Below are 16958 nucleotides of genomic sequence, written 5' to 3'. Positions count from 1 at the left end.
AACAGGTAACATCATTTAATTAAAAAAACCACAAAACCCCACTGATCCAAGACCCCTCGTAACCCCTATCAGTCCTTCACTTGTTGCTGCACGCTGTGCTTTGCCACTACAGAACCAGGCTCCCAGCAGCTTCAGGCAGAGCCTGCACCAGGCCAGACTCCTGCCTGGACTCAGACCTCACAGCTTGGGCTGGTGCCCTGCACAGCTTTCCAACACTAAACAGTGGATGTTTACACAAGTCATGGGATTTGGCCAAATTCCAACACTGCCATAGAACTGGTCTCAAACCCTACCTTGCTTAGAGATCTAACTACTGGAATTATTTTTATTAGCAAGGTCTAATTACACAGTCAATTTAAGTACAAAGACCTAGAGTTCCTACTTGCCTATTTTAACAGCTTGATCATGTGGCATGGTTTAAATCAGATTCCTGTATTAACATCTATTTATATTAATTTACAATCCATTTCAGCCAGCTGCCATAAGATAATGGATTAGATGTTACTAACACTTTAGTTGCAATCTTGGGAAGCAAATGTTTTCTTAAGCACTACTGTATGCTGGTACAGTAGCTGGATACAGTCTTCTCTGAAGACACTTGTACATCCCCTCGTTCCTTGTTGTGGCAGGGTACAGCTCTGGAAGTGCTGAAGCACCATCTCTTCAACAATGTGAAAGGAAAATGTTTAAGTTAGCAAGTCTGAATAGCGCCAAGCAAAAAAGACACCAAAACATCTGTAATTAAGAACTTGCTAGACAGGACTATTGAAGCTCCAACACTCTGCTGCTCTCAAGCTGTATTCTTTAATTTCTCTCATTCCCCTGGAATATACCTGGTATATTGCCCCAGATTTGGGGCAATTTACTGTAGAAAATACTGTTCACAAAGTCAATTCCAAATGCTATGTTAGAGTTTGAATACGTCAGCTGTTTTAAAGTTCACTGTCTGTAACAAATGTCAGTTTTAGTCCCTCCTTTGCATGCAGTTGAGAGAACCTCATTACCTCAAATGTGACAAAATATTCAAGACTGTAAACACAAAAATACTGCATTGTGTTTTTTCAGTAATGCCTCAGATGAATTTCAGAACAAAATCAGTCTTAGAAATAACAAAGATTTTTAAAGTCCTTTATTAATCTGAATATAAAAAGACAGAAGCTGCCTACAATATAGGACAAAGCTCTTGCTTCATGAGGAAACAAAATTTTCTTTACAAAGTGAAAAAATAAATACCCTCTTAGAGTAAGGTTTATATGCTAATGTGTCATAAAAAAGTAGAGTTTTAATATTTTGACAAAATGTCTGTGCAAAGAAACAGATGCATAAACACACATTACTGCTACATTAAGGCAATATGAAAAGTATAGTCAGAAAATTTCAGTAAAGTGACAGTGTACTTTTCTAGCTTTGATTAAGCCAGTATTGCACCCAAACATGGTCTCCAGTTCCCTCTGTACCCTGGAGAAGACACTAGGAAACCAGAGCCCAAAATGCCCAAGTAGGGGGGTGGATATCAAGAACATTTTATTGGGTAGGTCATTTCCTGCTAAAGATGCTAACTGAAGAAAGCATTTAAGATTATACACAACCCTTAAAGATTAATGGTGCATGTTTAATAGTTTAAAATCAGTCTCCAAAAATAAAGCCAACTTGAAGGGCAGTTGCCTGTAGCTCCCAAGACCACCAGCCAAAAGCAGCCTGTGGGAAACTTGGGAGTACCCTGCCCACTGAGAGCTGTGAATGAAGTCCCATAGCAGTGCTTCCACAGGACACTGTCAACCACGAGACCTTCCTGACCCACCCTCAACACTTGAAGATTAACAATCTTGTCCTCCCTTTCCAAAGCTATTCTCTCAGAATTGTTTTCTATTTAATAGAATTCTGAGTTAAGCACAGCTGCTTAGTGAAGCCTTGTAACTTCAGTTTAAGAACTAATTTTTAAAAAGATCTCTCCTCTTTAAAGCAGTTTACTAAAAGCAGAAGCTATGAGCCTTACTAAACTGGTATGTGTAAAAGCAAGTCTTACTATTAAAATAAACAGTGCAACTGTACTAAAAAGGATTTATAGCATGTAAAAGAAAAGGCTGCATTGCTCTCACCAGGTACATCTGCATGTGTACACCACATTTCTCCAGGGTTACCGTTCTTTGTGGCAAAACTGCCACGCTACAAACTTACAGATCATTCTTTAAGTAAAATGAATCAATTACACTTCTACTCTCAGAAGATGTCCCAAACCATTTTGGACATGCTGAACAAAGAATATTTATGTTTAAAAATGCAGTATTTTTTGCCTTTGATCGTGGATAGGTGCCAGAGTGATTGCCTTCTTCACAATCAATGGTTGCATTTCTTATTAGTGCAGTTTGAAGAGTACATGATGTGTTTAAAGTGTGTACGTAGATCATATCACAGTCAGATTGAGAAGACTGGTGTGGGTTGGCAAGTACACATGCTGGACATGCTCCACACGGGATCTGCAAACAGGACACGACTGGAAAGGAACAACATTGGGAAATTAGTTTACTTTGTATTTTGAGAGTCTCTGCACTTCCTGCAGATTTCACATACATAATAACAGCACTTTTTCCATCATCCCATATTTAAGACAGGGTATGGTGAGAAGTATGCAGCTCATTCTTAGCCTCGCCCCAAATTAGGTTAGCACATCATTCAGACAGAATGCTCTCTGAAATTAGTTTGCCACAAAAAAAATTTTAGTAGTTTTACTAGACCATCAACACAAACATATTAATCCATGACCATCAAATATAAAAAACCAAACCTTCCACACAAATGGGTAATTCATAACATAATGGCACTGCATTTACCTGTAACTGGGAAGCACAGGACTTGCAGCAAACTGTGTGACCACAGGGACAAAAGGTTGAATTTATCTCTTCTTCACAACACACCATACAAAGCATGGACTCCTTCAGCTTCCGCAACTTCTCCTGCAGGGCTTTTGTTTGTTGGCAGCTGAGGCCCTCACAGTTGTCACAGTTCATGCTGCTTTCTGAAGACTTCAGGGGGGAACTTGGTGGAGTTTGATCACTTCTTGAAACAAGATCCACAATGCCAGCATTATAAAGAGCTCGCCTCGCATGATCATAAACTTCTTTTGATGTTCTTTTAATATCAAAGACGTATTTTTTACCAAGATTAATGTTTTCATTCAGAAATAGAGATGCTAGGTGACCCTTTAAGTCTCGACTATACTGCATCATGACAGCACTGGTGACAGTGTCACACCTACAAAATAACAGGATAAATGCAAACTTGGTTAGTTAATATCCATAGAACAATCCTACAGTAATTTGTTCTCAAAGTTGAAGTAACAGCTCTGCAATTAAAGCAAATGAAACAGTCTGAGGTAATATTTAAGCTCTTGAATGATCTTTGCATGAAAACTCTCCTTTGAGAAGTGTTAAAATGGAAAGTGACAATTACTTTACATCTTCAGAATGTGAAGTGTCTGGTAAAATGGAGTCAACCTATGGAAGGGACTTAAAGAATTATGCTAACAAACAGCAAACAGTTGCTTAATCCACAGTTCAGCTTGGCAACACCTTTTTGCATGGCATTTCCAAACACTGCCCTAAAGAATTCCAATTAAGAGTCCATGGCTCTCAAGTTTTATGATAGAGTCAAGTCATGTTTTTAACCAAATTTCCACCCAGTACTTTATATACTATAGTATTATGTCATTCTGAAGGGAACCAGTGTGAATAAAGGGTAAAGAATTAAGGCATTTGTATTTGCAACTGTGCATTTCAGCTACCCTAACCATGCTTATCATTTATTTCAGTGATCCAGTTGAATCTTCAGAAGCCTATTAAGGCATATCACTTCTCTAGGCAACACAGGAAGGAAAACACAAACACAGAACAGAAGGACTACAGTCTCACAGGGCCTAAGGTCCAAGATCTAAGCTTCTGGCCAAACGCAATTTCCAAATTAAAATTCTGCTTAAATTAAAATCAGAAATGGTGAAGAACAGCGGAATTTACAAGCAGAAACAAACATCAAGAAGAAATTGAAACTGGTATGTGGTAGTCAATTTTAAGAAAACTGCTAAATGTGTTTGACAGCTAATCTTACTGATCAGTGCTGGACACCACAGAAGCAATGAAAAAGGGTTGAAAAGTTACCCACCAACAAATGAGTGTAACACCCCTACCTCAAAGAACAAGAGGACAGAGAGCATGGATAGCTGCTGGCATGAAGCAAAACCCTGAACATGTGAGCAAGGCCAGAGGAACTGCAAGAAGGTTTAAATATATGGGATGAGAAGGTGGCATACAGATAATGTAACAACTGAAGGAGCCAAATAAAGGACCTACACATTCTGAATGACAGGATCTTCCCCACTGCTCTTGTTCTCTCTCTTACATAGGAACAAAAAATGTATGTTTTGCTTATTAAGTATCAAGAAACAAAGTTTGCACTCTGAAATGCTGGACTTAAGAGAAGAGAGGCTGCAAAGACAATGGAATTTTGCAGAATATTTCCAATTATTGCTGGCTGCTTAAGCACTTAGTTCAAACACTGGAGAAGAGCAGCAACACATGACTCTAGCACAATACTGACCTGTAAAATGCATGTGTCTCTGTAATTGCTCTGTAGAGTCCACTCGCTGCCCTTGTACTGATCATCTTAAACAAGAGAACCACACTATTACCAGACTCCTTGGTAACAGTCAGATATACATTCTTCCCTGACTGAGTTGCCATTTGAACAACAGGATAAGCAATCCTACAAATTAATGTTAAAAAAATAAAGGTTATTTAGTTGTTAAGGATTAGGGGATTTTCCACAAACTATTACAGTGCATTTTTATCAGAAGTTACAATGATTTCTGATGTCAGTCAGCAATGCTGATTTAAGATGCTGCCTCAAAAATATATATAAAAATCAAGATTATTAAGGTCACTTATTTATCTTGATTACAAGCAGGTAGTGTCCTCACACTCTACATCCCAATGGTTGCTTTTAGCAATTCTCAGAGCAGTTTTGTGTATTTATGTGAAAACTAGAGGCATGCTCCATATTTATGAAAAACTGATCATGCAAATGGTTCCAGGAAACACATACCTGTTAATTGGACTGAAGTCATCTTTACAGATGGATATGCCTTCAGGTCCAACACCAATAAGGAGTTTTTGCCCTTCACTGTCTCTCACTGAGTGCCACTCTACCCCATAGTTCTCCAGTGTTGTAACAATCTGTAGAATCTGGTATTCAGCAGATGCTTGACTTAGACCTTCTAGCTCCTTGTGCTTTGTAATAATGCTGTTGATAAAAAGATTAAGGATAGGTGAAATAACTCAAGTAGCTGCTGTTGCTGTCAGCAGCTTGTTTTCACATGGGTTTTTAGATGACCTAGTTAAACAGATTAGTAAATGCTCCTGACCTGCTTTATCTGTCTACAGATTTCTAGCAATTGTGAACTGGAAATAGTTGAAAATTACCAAAACTTTCTGAGAGTGTCAAGGAGAAAATACTGTGCATTTTCTTAGAAATGAAAAAGCTACATATAATCAAGGCTTTCCAACTAACACCACCTGCCCCAACATATTTCCCTGAGCTACCACTGAGTTCACAGTTAAAGAAAACACTACAGAAAAGTATGACACGCTGAATGTTTCCTGATATTCAGGAATTGAGCTATAAAGATGTCTCAGAATTGTTTACTTATCAGAGTAAGGGTACTAAGCCAGATAAATTCCTCCGTTCACAAGTATAGGTCTAAGACATAGTTACAATTTAAATACCCTGCTCCAGGTACTTAAATACATCTGTATTTCCCCACGTGTCAGAGTTTTCACAAGAAAAGAAAAACAACCAAAAACAAAATCAAATAAAATCTCATAACTGAGCTTAAAAATTTGACTGAAATCAGAACATCAAACATTAAGGTTGGAGATTTTGATCTCCAAAGCTATTATTGTTAAATTACTTGTTTACACTACAGCACCAGCAATTAAATGTGTAACAAAACCTTCTGCTGTTGGTCTCATAGTGCTTTTACCTCTCCAAAATGGTAGTGGTGAGCTCTTTTGCACACAACTCTTCATAATTGTACTTGGCAGTGTTCTGGTTATAATCTCCAAACTTCATCTGTGCCAACAATGCACTAAGTTCAATTGCATGCTCTGAAGAACACTGAAGATTACCAGCAAGAAGATCTTCCTTTATATGCAGGAAAAACATATGCCTGCAACACAATCAGAAACATTTGCTTACACAAATCCTTATATGACATCTGTAATCAAGACATGCAACAAGTAACATGTCAGCTATGCTTGGTAATCAAGAGTTTGCAATGAATGTACCAAGTAGATAAAGTCTGGCACAAGGGAAAGAAAAGGGTCTCCATTTTATTTTTATTTACTCTTAAACATGAAGCTACAACTGAAGATGGCATCTAAAATCACCATTGAAAGAAAAGAGCACTTCACCATCATCACGAGTATCTCGAGAACTGCTCCAACTCCGAAGGCCACTTAGTACTTTCAATTTAGAGAGTAAAATACCAATGAAAGATTTCAAATCCTTTCCTATGTTTACATTTTTGTTGAAATTTACAAGTTATTCTGCATTGCACAAAAGCAAATTTGGGAAGAGCATCTCAAAACAGACACACTTCTCTTATGGAAGAGGGGAAAAGATACTTTCTTTACAACAGTGGAAATGCCCCAGGCCATGGTGTTTTGCCAGCAACATGATTAACAGAATAACCTGAAATACTTGAAAAGGCATTTGGGAATAAAATAAAAAAAAAACAGCTACTGTGTTAGCATTCATCAGACCAAACTTGAGACCAAGGCAGGTTGACAGCCTGCTGAAACTTCAAAAAGCTGCTCTTAATTATCTAATAGGTTACTTGACAGACAAATCAACATTTTCACCAACATTAACAGCAGCATATTATTATCACCTATGGTTTGCCCTAACTTCTATAGATCATCCTTATTTTCCCTCAGGCAACACAATATTATGGAAGCCAGATGGAGAATTATGTATCACAGAGTTATGTATCACTGAAAAAAATCTTTCAATAAACAAAGCCTAGCACCCAGAGGGATGTGTCTTGACTTCCACAGGAACAGGACATTTACTTTTCTAAAATGAAGTCTAATCTGCTTTTAAGAAAAGCTTTACTTAAGCTCTGTATTTAATCTCTCATGGCTGAAGTTGAAGATGCTAATAAGTGATGAGCTTTCCTTCCAATGGCAATTTTGAATAGTATCTTACATATATTCTGTTGTGGCATTCTATAATTCCTTTGTACAACAAGGCAAATAGGACTTTTTCAGCATTATGAGCAATGACAGAACTTGAAAAAGTTGTGTTCTTTCTTAGCTCAATTGGTAAATGTTGCAACTAAGAAGATACCAGCCCAAAAGATGTCTTGTATCCACAACTTTTTGAATCGGGAAAAAAGAATTGGCATTAAATTATCTTGTAAGCTTTCCTACAGTCCACTTCTGGCAAGAAGTCACAGCTCCAACACTTCCTTTTGCAAACTGTTTGTCATGCTAGAGCATCATGCTAGTTGTGGTGCAGGCGCTTAATTGCATCACTCTCAAGTCTGAACATCAACCCACACCCTTCAGCAGTTCTAGAAGGGTCTGTGGGAAGCCAATGTCCTCACACTGTGCAGGACACAAGTTTAGGTGGCAAGAGGACCAGAACTTCAGACAGAGTTGTCTCCACTGTCAGCAGGTTATTCGTCCTTTGGGCTCTTTTTTTTTATTTAATAGACAGTCAAATCTCTGCTCCTATGTGTTTCTCCCACCTTGCAGAGTCATAGCTCTTTGGGCTTGTGCCGCAGAAAGGGGTATCTGTGGCTTTTTAAAATGATTTAGTTGTACAGACTCTTTTTGGTGCTCAGCCCATAAACCTAAAGAATTCAGTATAAATTACGAAAACACTAGGACCAAAATAAATTCAAATAGTAGGCTTTCCCTAACTCCAGTCAACATTTGATGAAATAAACAGCTTCTCATGCACTCTTGATCCTCTGACAACACTAAAGCAGGATTTCCAGTAATTTTAAAGTACTAATTACAAATACAGCATTCCAAAGAAGGATTAGACATTTTTTCTCATTAGCTAAAATACATTTACAACTACCACACCTAAATTCTTGTATCTTCAGGGTTTTTTTCATATGACAGCACTGACTACACAGTGTAAAGTCAAGAGTTCTCCCCTTGCTGGGAAGACCTTATTGACATCTCAAGGGGAACGGAAAGCCAAAATATTGCTCCTGCAAATACAGATAAATTACAGAAACAGACACAGCAGATGCACGGCTTGTCACATTCCATTACTACAAAGCCAGTAATGGCATAGGAAGACAAATGAGTTTAAGGCACAGTGTGAAGTAGCACCACTTCAGTTAATGTGCAGTAACTTCCCATAACTGGCTCATATCACATAAAGGAAAAATACCACAAATACTCAGGTACTTTGCATTTTTTTGATTAATTGAACAAACAGCAAACATAAAGGACAGTTATTGCAAAGTAACTAGTTATGCAAATTCAGTCCATCTGCACCTAAATAACCTAATCTGCACCCATAACAGGACAGTGAATGACTTCACATTGACCTGTTAGAGCAGCTACCCCAAACCAAAGTTCAGGTAGCAAATTCTCTGCTGCCTTTTTTTGTGTGTGTGTGTTGAGTTTTTTGGGGTTTTTTTGTTTTGACTCTAAGTGTGTTTAATGAAGAAAAGGCACCTAGAAACTGAAAGACAGTGAGGGTTACAAACACATCTGAAAAAGTGGGTTTGATTAGCCCATCCACCTGCAGAGTACACTCCTTCAAAGTTATATTAATATCCATTGTAAAATCATGCCTCCTCAAAGGTCCAAAACAACACTAGCTACAATCTGATAACAAATATTTAAGTTTTTTTACACAAAGCTAAACAAAGTCTTTTGATCCTCGAAGAAAAGAGCATAAGAATGTGATTTTATTGCTGAATACAGTCAAGCAAAACTAAAGCATTAGGATACTTGATGCAGTTCCTTATCTAATTTTGCAAATTCCAAAGGACCTGCTAGACTGTCTTGTTGAAAACCTGCTCATATCACAGATACTGTTAGTTGCAAGAAAGGATTTATGTAAGTTTTTGTAAATTAGATTGTGACCTAACTGCTTCATACACAATCCACCATCCCTCCTCTCTCTTGGAACTTTTAGATATGATAAAAAGTTAACACTTTTCTCACCTCTAAATATAGTCAGGTTGTACACTAAAAGGATACACTTTTTTCAAGAAATTATTTCAGTACTTTAGACTTCATGGAAGTTTTACCTAGCAAGTTTCAGAACAATGAACTGTTAAAACTAAAAACTGAACTGTTTGTACATTCCCTAAAGGTTGCATTTCCAACATTGCTGGTAGAAAATCTAAAGCCTGTCCACCATGTAAGAAACAAAATGTTTTTGTTTCTGCATCATTCACACTTCAGTTGCACTTGATACATTAATATTACATGCTATAAATTTGAGAAATAACTTAAGTCAGACAAAATGTCTGACTGTTCCTATCCCATGCCCCAGGCCCAACATTTTCTTAGCAGGTTCTGCGGCTTTTTACTACCCTTTCCAAAGCTTCATTTAGTCTTTATATCTTCACAACTCTGAACTTTGCCCATCAATTGTTGTGACTCCTAGTCATCTTAGCAGCTGCCAGACATGTTGGGACATTGATCAACTAGTGGCAATTTGAAGGACAAACAGAACTTCCCATTGCAGCTGGAGCCCAAGTTCTCTACAGGTGACAGCATCAGTACAAAAGAATCTCTATAGCCCAAAATAACCTCCTCTTCCCCTCTGAACCCCGTGCTACCCAGACATATCTGTGTATTCAATTATGGAACATTTCCTCTGAGTTTGGTAGTTCCAAACACTACATAAGAATACTGACCAGAGAGAAACACATCAAGTTTGCCAAAGCTACACTCCATCAATCACTGCCCAGACAGATTTCTTCCTTTCCAAAAGAATAAAGGGCAGTTCTACAATTAGAACAGGATCACAGGTTTTCTTCAAGCATTAGCTACACTGATGATTTTATGTTCATTTTGCATCCTTATTTTTGGATCCATGCTTTGCACATAATTTAAGATTTACGTGCATACAAAACACTCAGTAAAATCAAATGCAGTGTGATTAATGTATTGCAGTTGGATGTAAATAATTTCATACAAAAACTGTAGAAAGGAGATTTCAGCAGATGGTCCATTTCACAAAAAAATATAGCTACCAAACCAAAGTCACAGACCCAGATATCAATCGCATTAATTGCTTTTTGCCTCCCTCTGAAACAATTTATGCAGGCTGACAATACTGAACACCACTGCCAGAAACAGACATCAGTACTTCACTACAATGGAATTCCAACAGGGGGCAAATCACCTAGTCAGTGTTCAGCCAAATGAACTAGCAACAACTACGCCACAAAAAAACGATCCTATGAAAAGTAAACTTAACACAAGATCACATTTTCTTTTGTAACTCATTGAAGAGTTATTGAATTATGTGCATTAGGAATCACGGCTCTGCACTACTACTAGCAGTTTCTACTCTTTTTTCTTAATCAAGGCAAGGGAAACAGCAAATAGACAGCTAAAAGTTAAAAAAAAAGCTCGAAACTTAACTGTCAGTGGAGGAAGTGATGAACCCTAATCCTTTACCAAAAAGGTGTCTGCAAATGACTAATGACCCCTAAACTAGAAGCACAGCCAAAAGACCTCATTCTCTTGCCAGACTACTGGCAAGAATCTTTGCATAGCTCCCAAGGAACTACCTGTTCTCTTTGGGGTATGATTCCTTACCACAGGTTAATGCTCCTTCCTACTGTGGAGTACATTTACTGCTCTGTAGTCTAAAACCAGAATTAAGAGGCAGAATTGTTTTCCCTAAAAATATATTGGTAAAGATTTCTATATCTATAAAATATAATTCTGTTTTTAAAAGCAGACAAGGCCACCCCACAAGAAAAAAAAAAAAAGGAATGTTTTTTGCTTTTTTTATGCTCCTCAGTATCTTTGTTCTTCCTTGCCCTCAGCAGAGTGGGTAAAAGGTTAACAACTGCAATTCAGCTCTGATTTAGACAAACAGATCCATTAAACTCACCCCAGTGTCTATCACACACACGCTTTCATTGCCTCGTAACAAAAACCACATCACTGCTGCGCTGGCTACCCAATGCTATAGGATAACAGGATGGTTTCCTCACTATTTATCCACTACATGTATCTGACTCCTCAACAGATTTAAGACCATTCTTAATTTCAACTAGTTCATCAATACTGGACAACACAGCAAAAAAGTGTACTTTGTAAATATAATTCAAATACTGGCAAACATCACACAACTTCAATAACCTCTAAAACAATAATTGCCACTTTCAAGGCTGGGAAAACACAGCTCTTTTGAATGCTTCGTGATCTTGTGTGGCTCACTAGAATTTGACATATTTTAAATTGCCATGGCTTACATGTGACTATTTGATATTCAGCCATGCTACACAAGACAAATAATGCTGAATTTAAAACCTAAAAACCCACCATTCTCCCAGGCTGCTGCTGGGCACCACTGGCCTCTCTTTGGTGGCTCAGCAAACACTCTTCCAGTTAAAAGGTGGGTGCAAGTTTCAGGACTCCTCTGCTCCACATTCCACACTGGCCCATGCCCCAGGCAAGGGTTGTGATATCCCAATCTGGAGCTGGCTCCGAGGCCGGGGTTGTGATATCCCAAACTGGAGCTGGCTCCCGGGCCGGGCTGGGGTTACTCCCTCCCGGTCACTGCCCCCCAGCCCCACCCCCGTCAAAAAGTCTCCTGAAAATTCCAATTAGCAATGTATAATCCTTTCTCTAAGCCCTAGCTCCTTACTGCAATTCAACCCTTCACAACATTTGATCCATGAACCACTCACAAGTCATTCAGTAAAGAGGTGACAAGCAGGTTTGCTTTTTTCCCCTCTCCTAACTGTTGCACGACCTGTCAAAGAAATGGAGAAAACAGGGAAAATGAACACGACACAAGCCAGTTATGATCTCAATCTTGGACCATCACATGTGTCCTTAAGCAAAGAGACAGGAATCCTTTGCAAGCCAGTGTGATTTTCCATGCTAAAGAAAACTTACAGCTCTTCAAACTCCTCTAAAGCAGCACACTGTTCACATCTCAGATTTGTTTGTAAAACTCTGACAGCAGCAGATTAAATTTGAATGACATTCTTGCACTGAAACACTTTTATTCCATTGAAAAAAAATTCTAAACTATGAAATGATGTGGTACAATTTAGTACCAGATAGTCAAATAAAAAAACCTAGAAGCTGAGATCCAAAGAAGAGAAATAAACTGCTTTTAACCCCATAAAAAAAGTGCAGTAGGAAAGATTTCTCCATGCAATTCTCAGATTCCCAAAGCACTTAGTGAACATGGTTTGTTGCCACAGTGGTCAGAGGTACAATTATAACCTGCTCTGTAGTAAGAAGGCTGCCTTGAATAAGAATATTAAAACTGCCTGCAATCTTTCTCTGGGCTGATTAAAGATAACAGAAGCAGAGGTAGATGTTTTGTTGCCAGATCGGCTTTCACAGCATGTAGAAACCTGAACATTAAATTGCTACAAACAAACATACACCTGAGTTTTGAACTCAAGTGCAAGGCAAGGGTTTCTAATGAAGCACAGCAACTGGGGTTGGCAAAGCTTCCTAAGTACACAGAAAAAAACCTGGTAACTCAGTCACAACGCTTGCCATTAAAATCATGAGGAAGCACATCAACAAAATTTAAAATTACTTGCAGCTTCTCAGATTTCAAAGGCAGTCTCAACATGCATCTAATTTATATGTAAAAACAGGATCAGAGGTTGCAAGCAAAAGACTGGAAAACTTCCCCAGCGTTCTTCGCACACAGGACCACAAGGCAACAGCTCTGCCAAAAACACCCCATACATCAAATATGGACACAGCTGCTAAAGGAAACTATGGATAGCCATCACTTTCCTCATCAAGACTTTGCAGATAAAGCTGTAACATCATGTCAGCTTTAACTGTACAGCTAATCCTTGCAATTCTATGCAAGGATTATACCTATTGATTTTTAAGTTTGGCAACAGGTTTACAAGTTTTTCATCTTCTCCTTGATGCTTACACACCAAGTATGAACTCACAGTTACGTGCATATGTAAATGCTCAAGTAGACGTGAATAGAAAAAGAAGTCCATCTACTAAAACTCAGTGTCGAGAATCCAGGGGAAGAGACATTTACCACAGGCACTGACTGGAATTCTAGGTCTTTCACATGTGGACTGCTGGGCTTACACAACTAAAAGGCAGTTATTACAACCTGACATATAACTTGTATTTGGTTTTAATATATCTCTTCTGATGCCTAAGCCCAGGTTGATTTTTAAATTGTTTCTTAAAAATACTCGTTTCAGAACAGTCTTAATTAATACATAAAAAAAGCTTGTCCCACCTACATCCTTTTAAATCATCTTTACAGTGGAGAAATACTTGCTGCTCTGATGTAGGTGTATAAGCTCTGTTACATTTTAGCTAAACAAGCCAGTCTTTGCAGCCCTTGGGGCACGTTTCACCAGTTCAACCTCTCTATTAACTTCCACCTCTTGCCAAGTCTTGCATTGACAGGGTTGAAGGCAGGGACACAGACATCTGTAAAAGCCTTGTGAAGCTGAACAAGCATTCATCAATGATAGCATAAAAATGCCACTTTTAGGTTTCCTCAGATTTTCACCCTGATTTGTTTTGTGAGCAGAGACACATCTGACATGCTCAGGGTAATCTCTTCTGCCTCATCAGGTATGAAATTGTGTGGCTCCTTTTGTTCTAGATAAATCCCTTTTGTTATTTGGTTTTATACTTACCAAGAATATTTAAATAAGAGATTCTTTAAGGAAAAATACTCCACAATATGCCATGAATATTAGGAATTATTTACTAAATAAAATTTTATCAGAGCTGGAATTCAGTTTGAATGCATTTGCCTAACTGGAGCTATTATCCAGAACAGCCATGGTCTACCACCACAGGATTCTGGAAACACCAACCATACTGATGAGCAGGAACCCAAAAGCCTCTCCCCTACACAGAAATAGACTCAAAATCTTTTTCCTATTAAATAAACACCAAATCAGACTGTCAGCTTCTGCCCAAGTTCTTCACACATTCTGTGCAAAAGCACCGTGTTGTACTCATGGCCTTAATTCTGAAAGTACTAAGTCAATGATTCTGAGAGCAACAAGTCCGGGTGAGTAGTGAAAATGGGTTTTGGCATTACCAGACAGACACTAGATTTCAACTGGCCCCATTCATATTAACTGTACTATCCAAAACTAACAGGAAAAAGTAGTTGAAAGGTCAGCATTAAACACACATGTGTACAGCATTCTTTAAAGATAATCCCGTTGCAATTAATGTGGTAATCAAACTCAAGGAGAAAAAGCAAGTGTCTCCTATTAATCTTAGAAGACTATTTCTTCTCATTTAATAACAGTAAAACAATTTAGTTAAGAGGACTTGCCACAGAAGCAGCCAGACAGCTGTTTCTTTCGTAGCCTCTAAGGGCCTGTAGCTATATGAAAGTTACTGTAACATAATACCAGACAAAAAGGAATTCAGCAAGTTTTTTTTTGCACTGTGGGAGGAATTGTTTCCTGCCTTTCTGTACTAGTGGTTCAGAATGACCTAGAGTAACACCACAGAACAGAGGTTACTATCGGACACATATAAAAAGTTTGCTACTGGTAACATACAGATTTCTTCCAGTGCCAGCACTAAGTGCTCACAAAATTACTCACACTCATTACTTACTGGCAGCTGCACAAAGCTTAATGTTTCAAATTTAATTACACTTTTTCTTTAAAAAAGCAAAAATAAACTTCAAAAACACTAAGATTTTAAAGCTACACAGAGAAGTCAAGCAAAATTACCATATGATAAAAGAAATAAAACAATGTGCAATTGCTTTTGCAAGTTACAGAAATTGAAAACAAAGTATTAAACTAAATGTACTTACAACCATATTTACTTACCTTGTCTGTTCCTGTAAGATAAGATGTGGCTCAACAAAAAACTTGACTCTCAATTTCAATCGATAAGGGGCTAAACCATCCATCTGCTGGGAGATCCTGTTCCTCAAATTCAGCCACAGATTCTCCCCTTTGCTGCCAGTGAACTGCAGTCCAAAATAATCAACTTCTATAATCCCCAACCTTCTGCAAACCTGAAAGAATAAGATTCTTTACAATCAGGCTTCAACATGACAACGAAAAGTAACACCTGAAGTGGTCTTTCAGACTGCTCACTTAAAGCACACACACAAAATCTTACTGTCAGCACCTGCATACAAAGGCTTAATTACCTGGATTTTAGGTTGCATGCAAAACAGGCCAGAAAAACAAGCACTGAGCATGAACTAGAATTTCTCCACTAGCCAAAAAACACACGGGCTTCCACGGCCAAATTTCACCCCCAGGACAGGCACTTCAGAGGGTCAGCGGATTTCCACAAGAGGAGAACATTTGCTACTCAGCATCACAGCTGGGCAAGGAGGAGTAAAGACCTACAGTCCCCCACAAGTTTTATTGAGGAACCAGCAGCAGACAGGACTGTTTGTCTGTCTCTCCCCAGCACCCCCACCGCAGCCACCCCGAGGTGACGGAGAGGCGAGAAGGCACCGGGACGGCAGCTGCAGCCCGCTCGGGCCCGGATGCCGAGGGCTGGATGCGGTGGGTGCTGCATCCCCCGCCTGTGGCCCCACTCCTGCCCCTCCCCGGGGACACTTCCAGCGGGATCCACTGGCCAGGCCCGGGCCTGCGCTTCCCACGGCACAGAGACCCGTGGCAAGGGATGCAGCACCCTCTGCATTCAACATGGAGAAGCGGTTGAGAGAAAGAAAAAAAAAAAAAAAAAAAAAAAAAAGGAAAATAAAAATAAGAAACCAAAAGCACAAGGGAAGCGGGGAGACTGCGGCGCTCCCCACCCCCACCGCGGCGGCCGCCCCCGCACGGCCCGGCCCAGCCCCGCACGGCCCGGCCCCTCGCCTGGCGCCCGGGCCCGCCGCGGGGAGAGGGCTGCGGGCTGCCGGGGGAGCCCCGCGGCCGCGGGCACCAGCGCTCGGGGCTGCCCCTCGGTCACGGCTGCGCCCGGCACAGCCCCAGCCCCGGCCCCGAGCGCTGGCGCCCGGCGGGCGGGGAGAAGCCCCTCACCTGGTTGAGGCAGTCCTCGCCGTTGGCTTTCGCCTCTACCTCCACCTCCATCACCACCGCGTCCGGCCTGGTCACATAGCACAGCATGGTTGGGGACAGGCAGCCCCGCCGCTGCCGCCGCCGACACCCGGAGCCGCCGCTGTCGCTGTGGCCACGGGCTGAGCCCCGCACGCGCCGCCCGCCGCCGCCCACGCCCGGACCCGGCACTGCCCGTCCCGCGCCCCGCGCCGCCTGCGCGCCGCCAGCGCCGCTCCCTCCTTATGTACCCTCCGCCGCCCCGCCCCGCCCGGGCCCGCACCTGCAGGCCAATCAGGAGCCGCCGCTCGTGGCTGCGGGCCGCCGCCGCCGCCAATCAGCGCGGCCGTGGCCGCGCGGGCGTGTGTTGTGCTCGCTCTCTGGCGCCCCCCGCCGAGCCTCGGCCGCCCTCAGCCCCGAGGTGGTGGCCCTGGCCGGCGCCGTGTCCCTTCAGCCACAGCAAGGTGTGCTCTCCAAGCGCAGGTGGAGCCCAAGCCTGATGGGCAGGGACAGCCTGTGTGTGATACATGTGAGAGACGGCAGCCATGGGCTGTGTGACAACCGAGTATTGCCTTCGCAGGATCACGGGATCAGTTAGGCTGGAAAAGACCATTGAGATCATGGAGTCCAGCCCATGATGGATTGCCCCCATGTCGACTAGACCATGGTACTGAGTGCC

General features: G+C 40.8%; 1 protein-coding gene across 1 annotated transcript; it reads right to left on the bottom strand.

The window, feature by feature from the left end:
• Positions 1 to 1112: 1112 nt before the first annotated feature.
• MYLIP (myosin regulatory light chain interacting protein) lies at positions 1113 to 16446 on the bottom strand. Its single transcript, XM_083881105.1, has 7 exons — positions 16265 to 16446; positions 15089 to 15279; positions 6032 to 6217; positions 5095 to 5292; positions 4591 to 4755; positions 2832 to 3252; positions 1113 to 2494 (listed from the first exon to the last, which is right to left on the bottom strand). The coding sequence occupies exons 1-7, from the start codon at positions 16349 to 16351 to the stop codon at positions 2405 to 2407; spliced, it is 1338 nt and encodes a 445-aa protein (XP_083737231.1). The 5' UTR covers positions 16352 to 16446; the 3' UTR covers positions 1113 to 2404.
• Positions 16447 to 16958: the final 512 nt, after the last annotated feature.

Source organism: Zosterops lateralis (genome assembly GCF_965231275.1).
Source record: "Zosterops lateralis genome assembly, chromosome: 1".
Classification (NCBI taxonomy): domain Eukaryota; kingdom Metazoa; phylum Chordata; class Aves; order Passeriformes; family Zosteropidae; genus Zosterops; species Zosterops lateralis.
This window is presented reverse-complemented; position numbering and strand designations above follow the sequence as displayed.

Excerpts from the sequence above, each read along its gene's own strand:
- MYLIP (XM_083881105.1), bottom strand. The coding sequence starts at position 16,351 with ATGCTGTGCTATGTGACCAGGCCGGACGCGGTGGTGATGGAGGTGGAG. Across the intron at positions 3,253-4,590 it reads GAGACACATGCATTTTACAG|GTGTGACACTGTCACCAGTG; the intron begins GTCAGTATTGTG and ends GTTATTTTGTAG. Across the intron at positions 2,495-2,831 it reads CCTGTGCTTCCCAGTTACAG|TCGTGTCCTGTTTGCAGATC; the intron begins GTAAATGCAGTG and ends GTTCCTTTCCAG.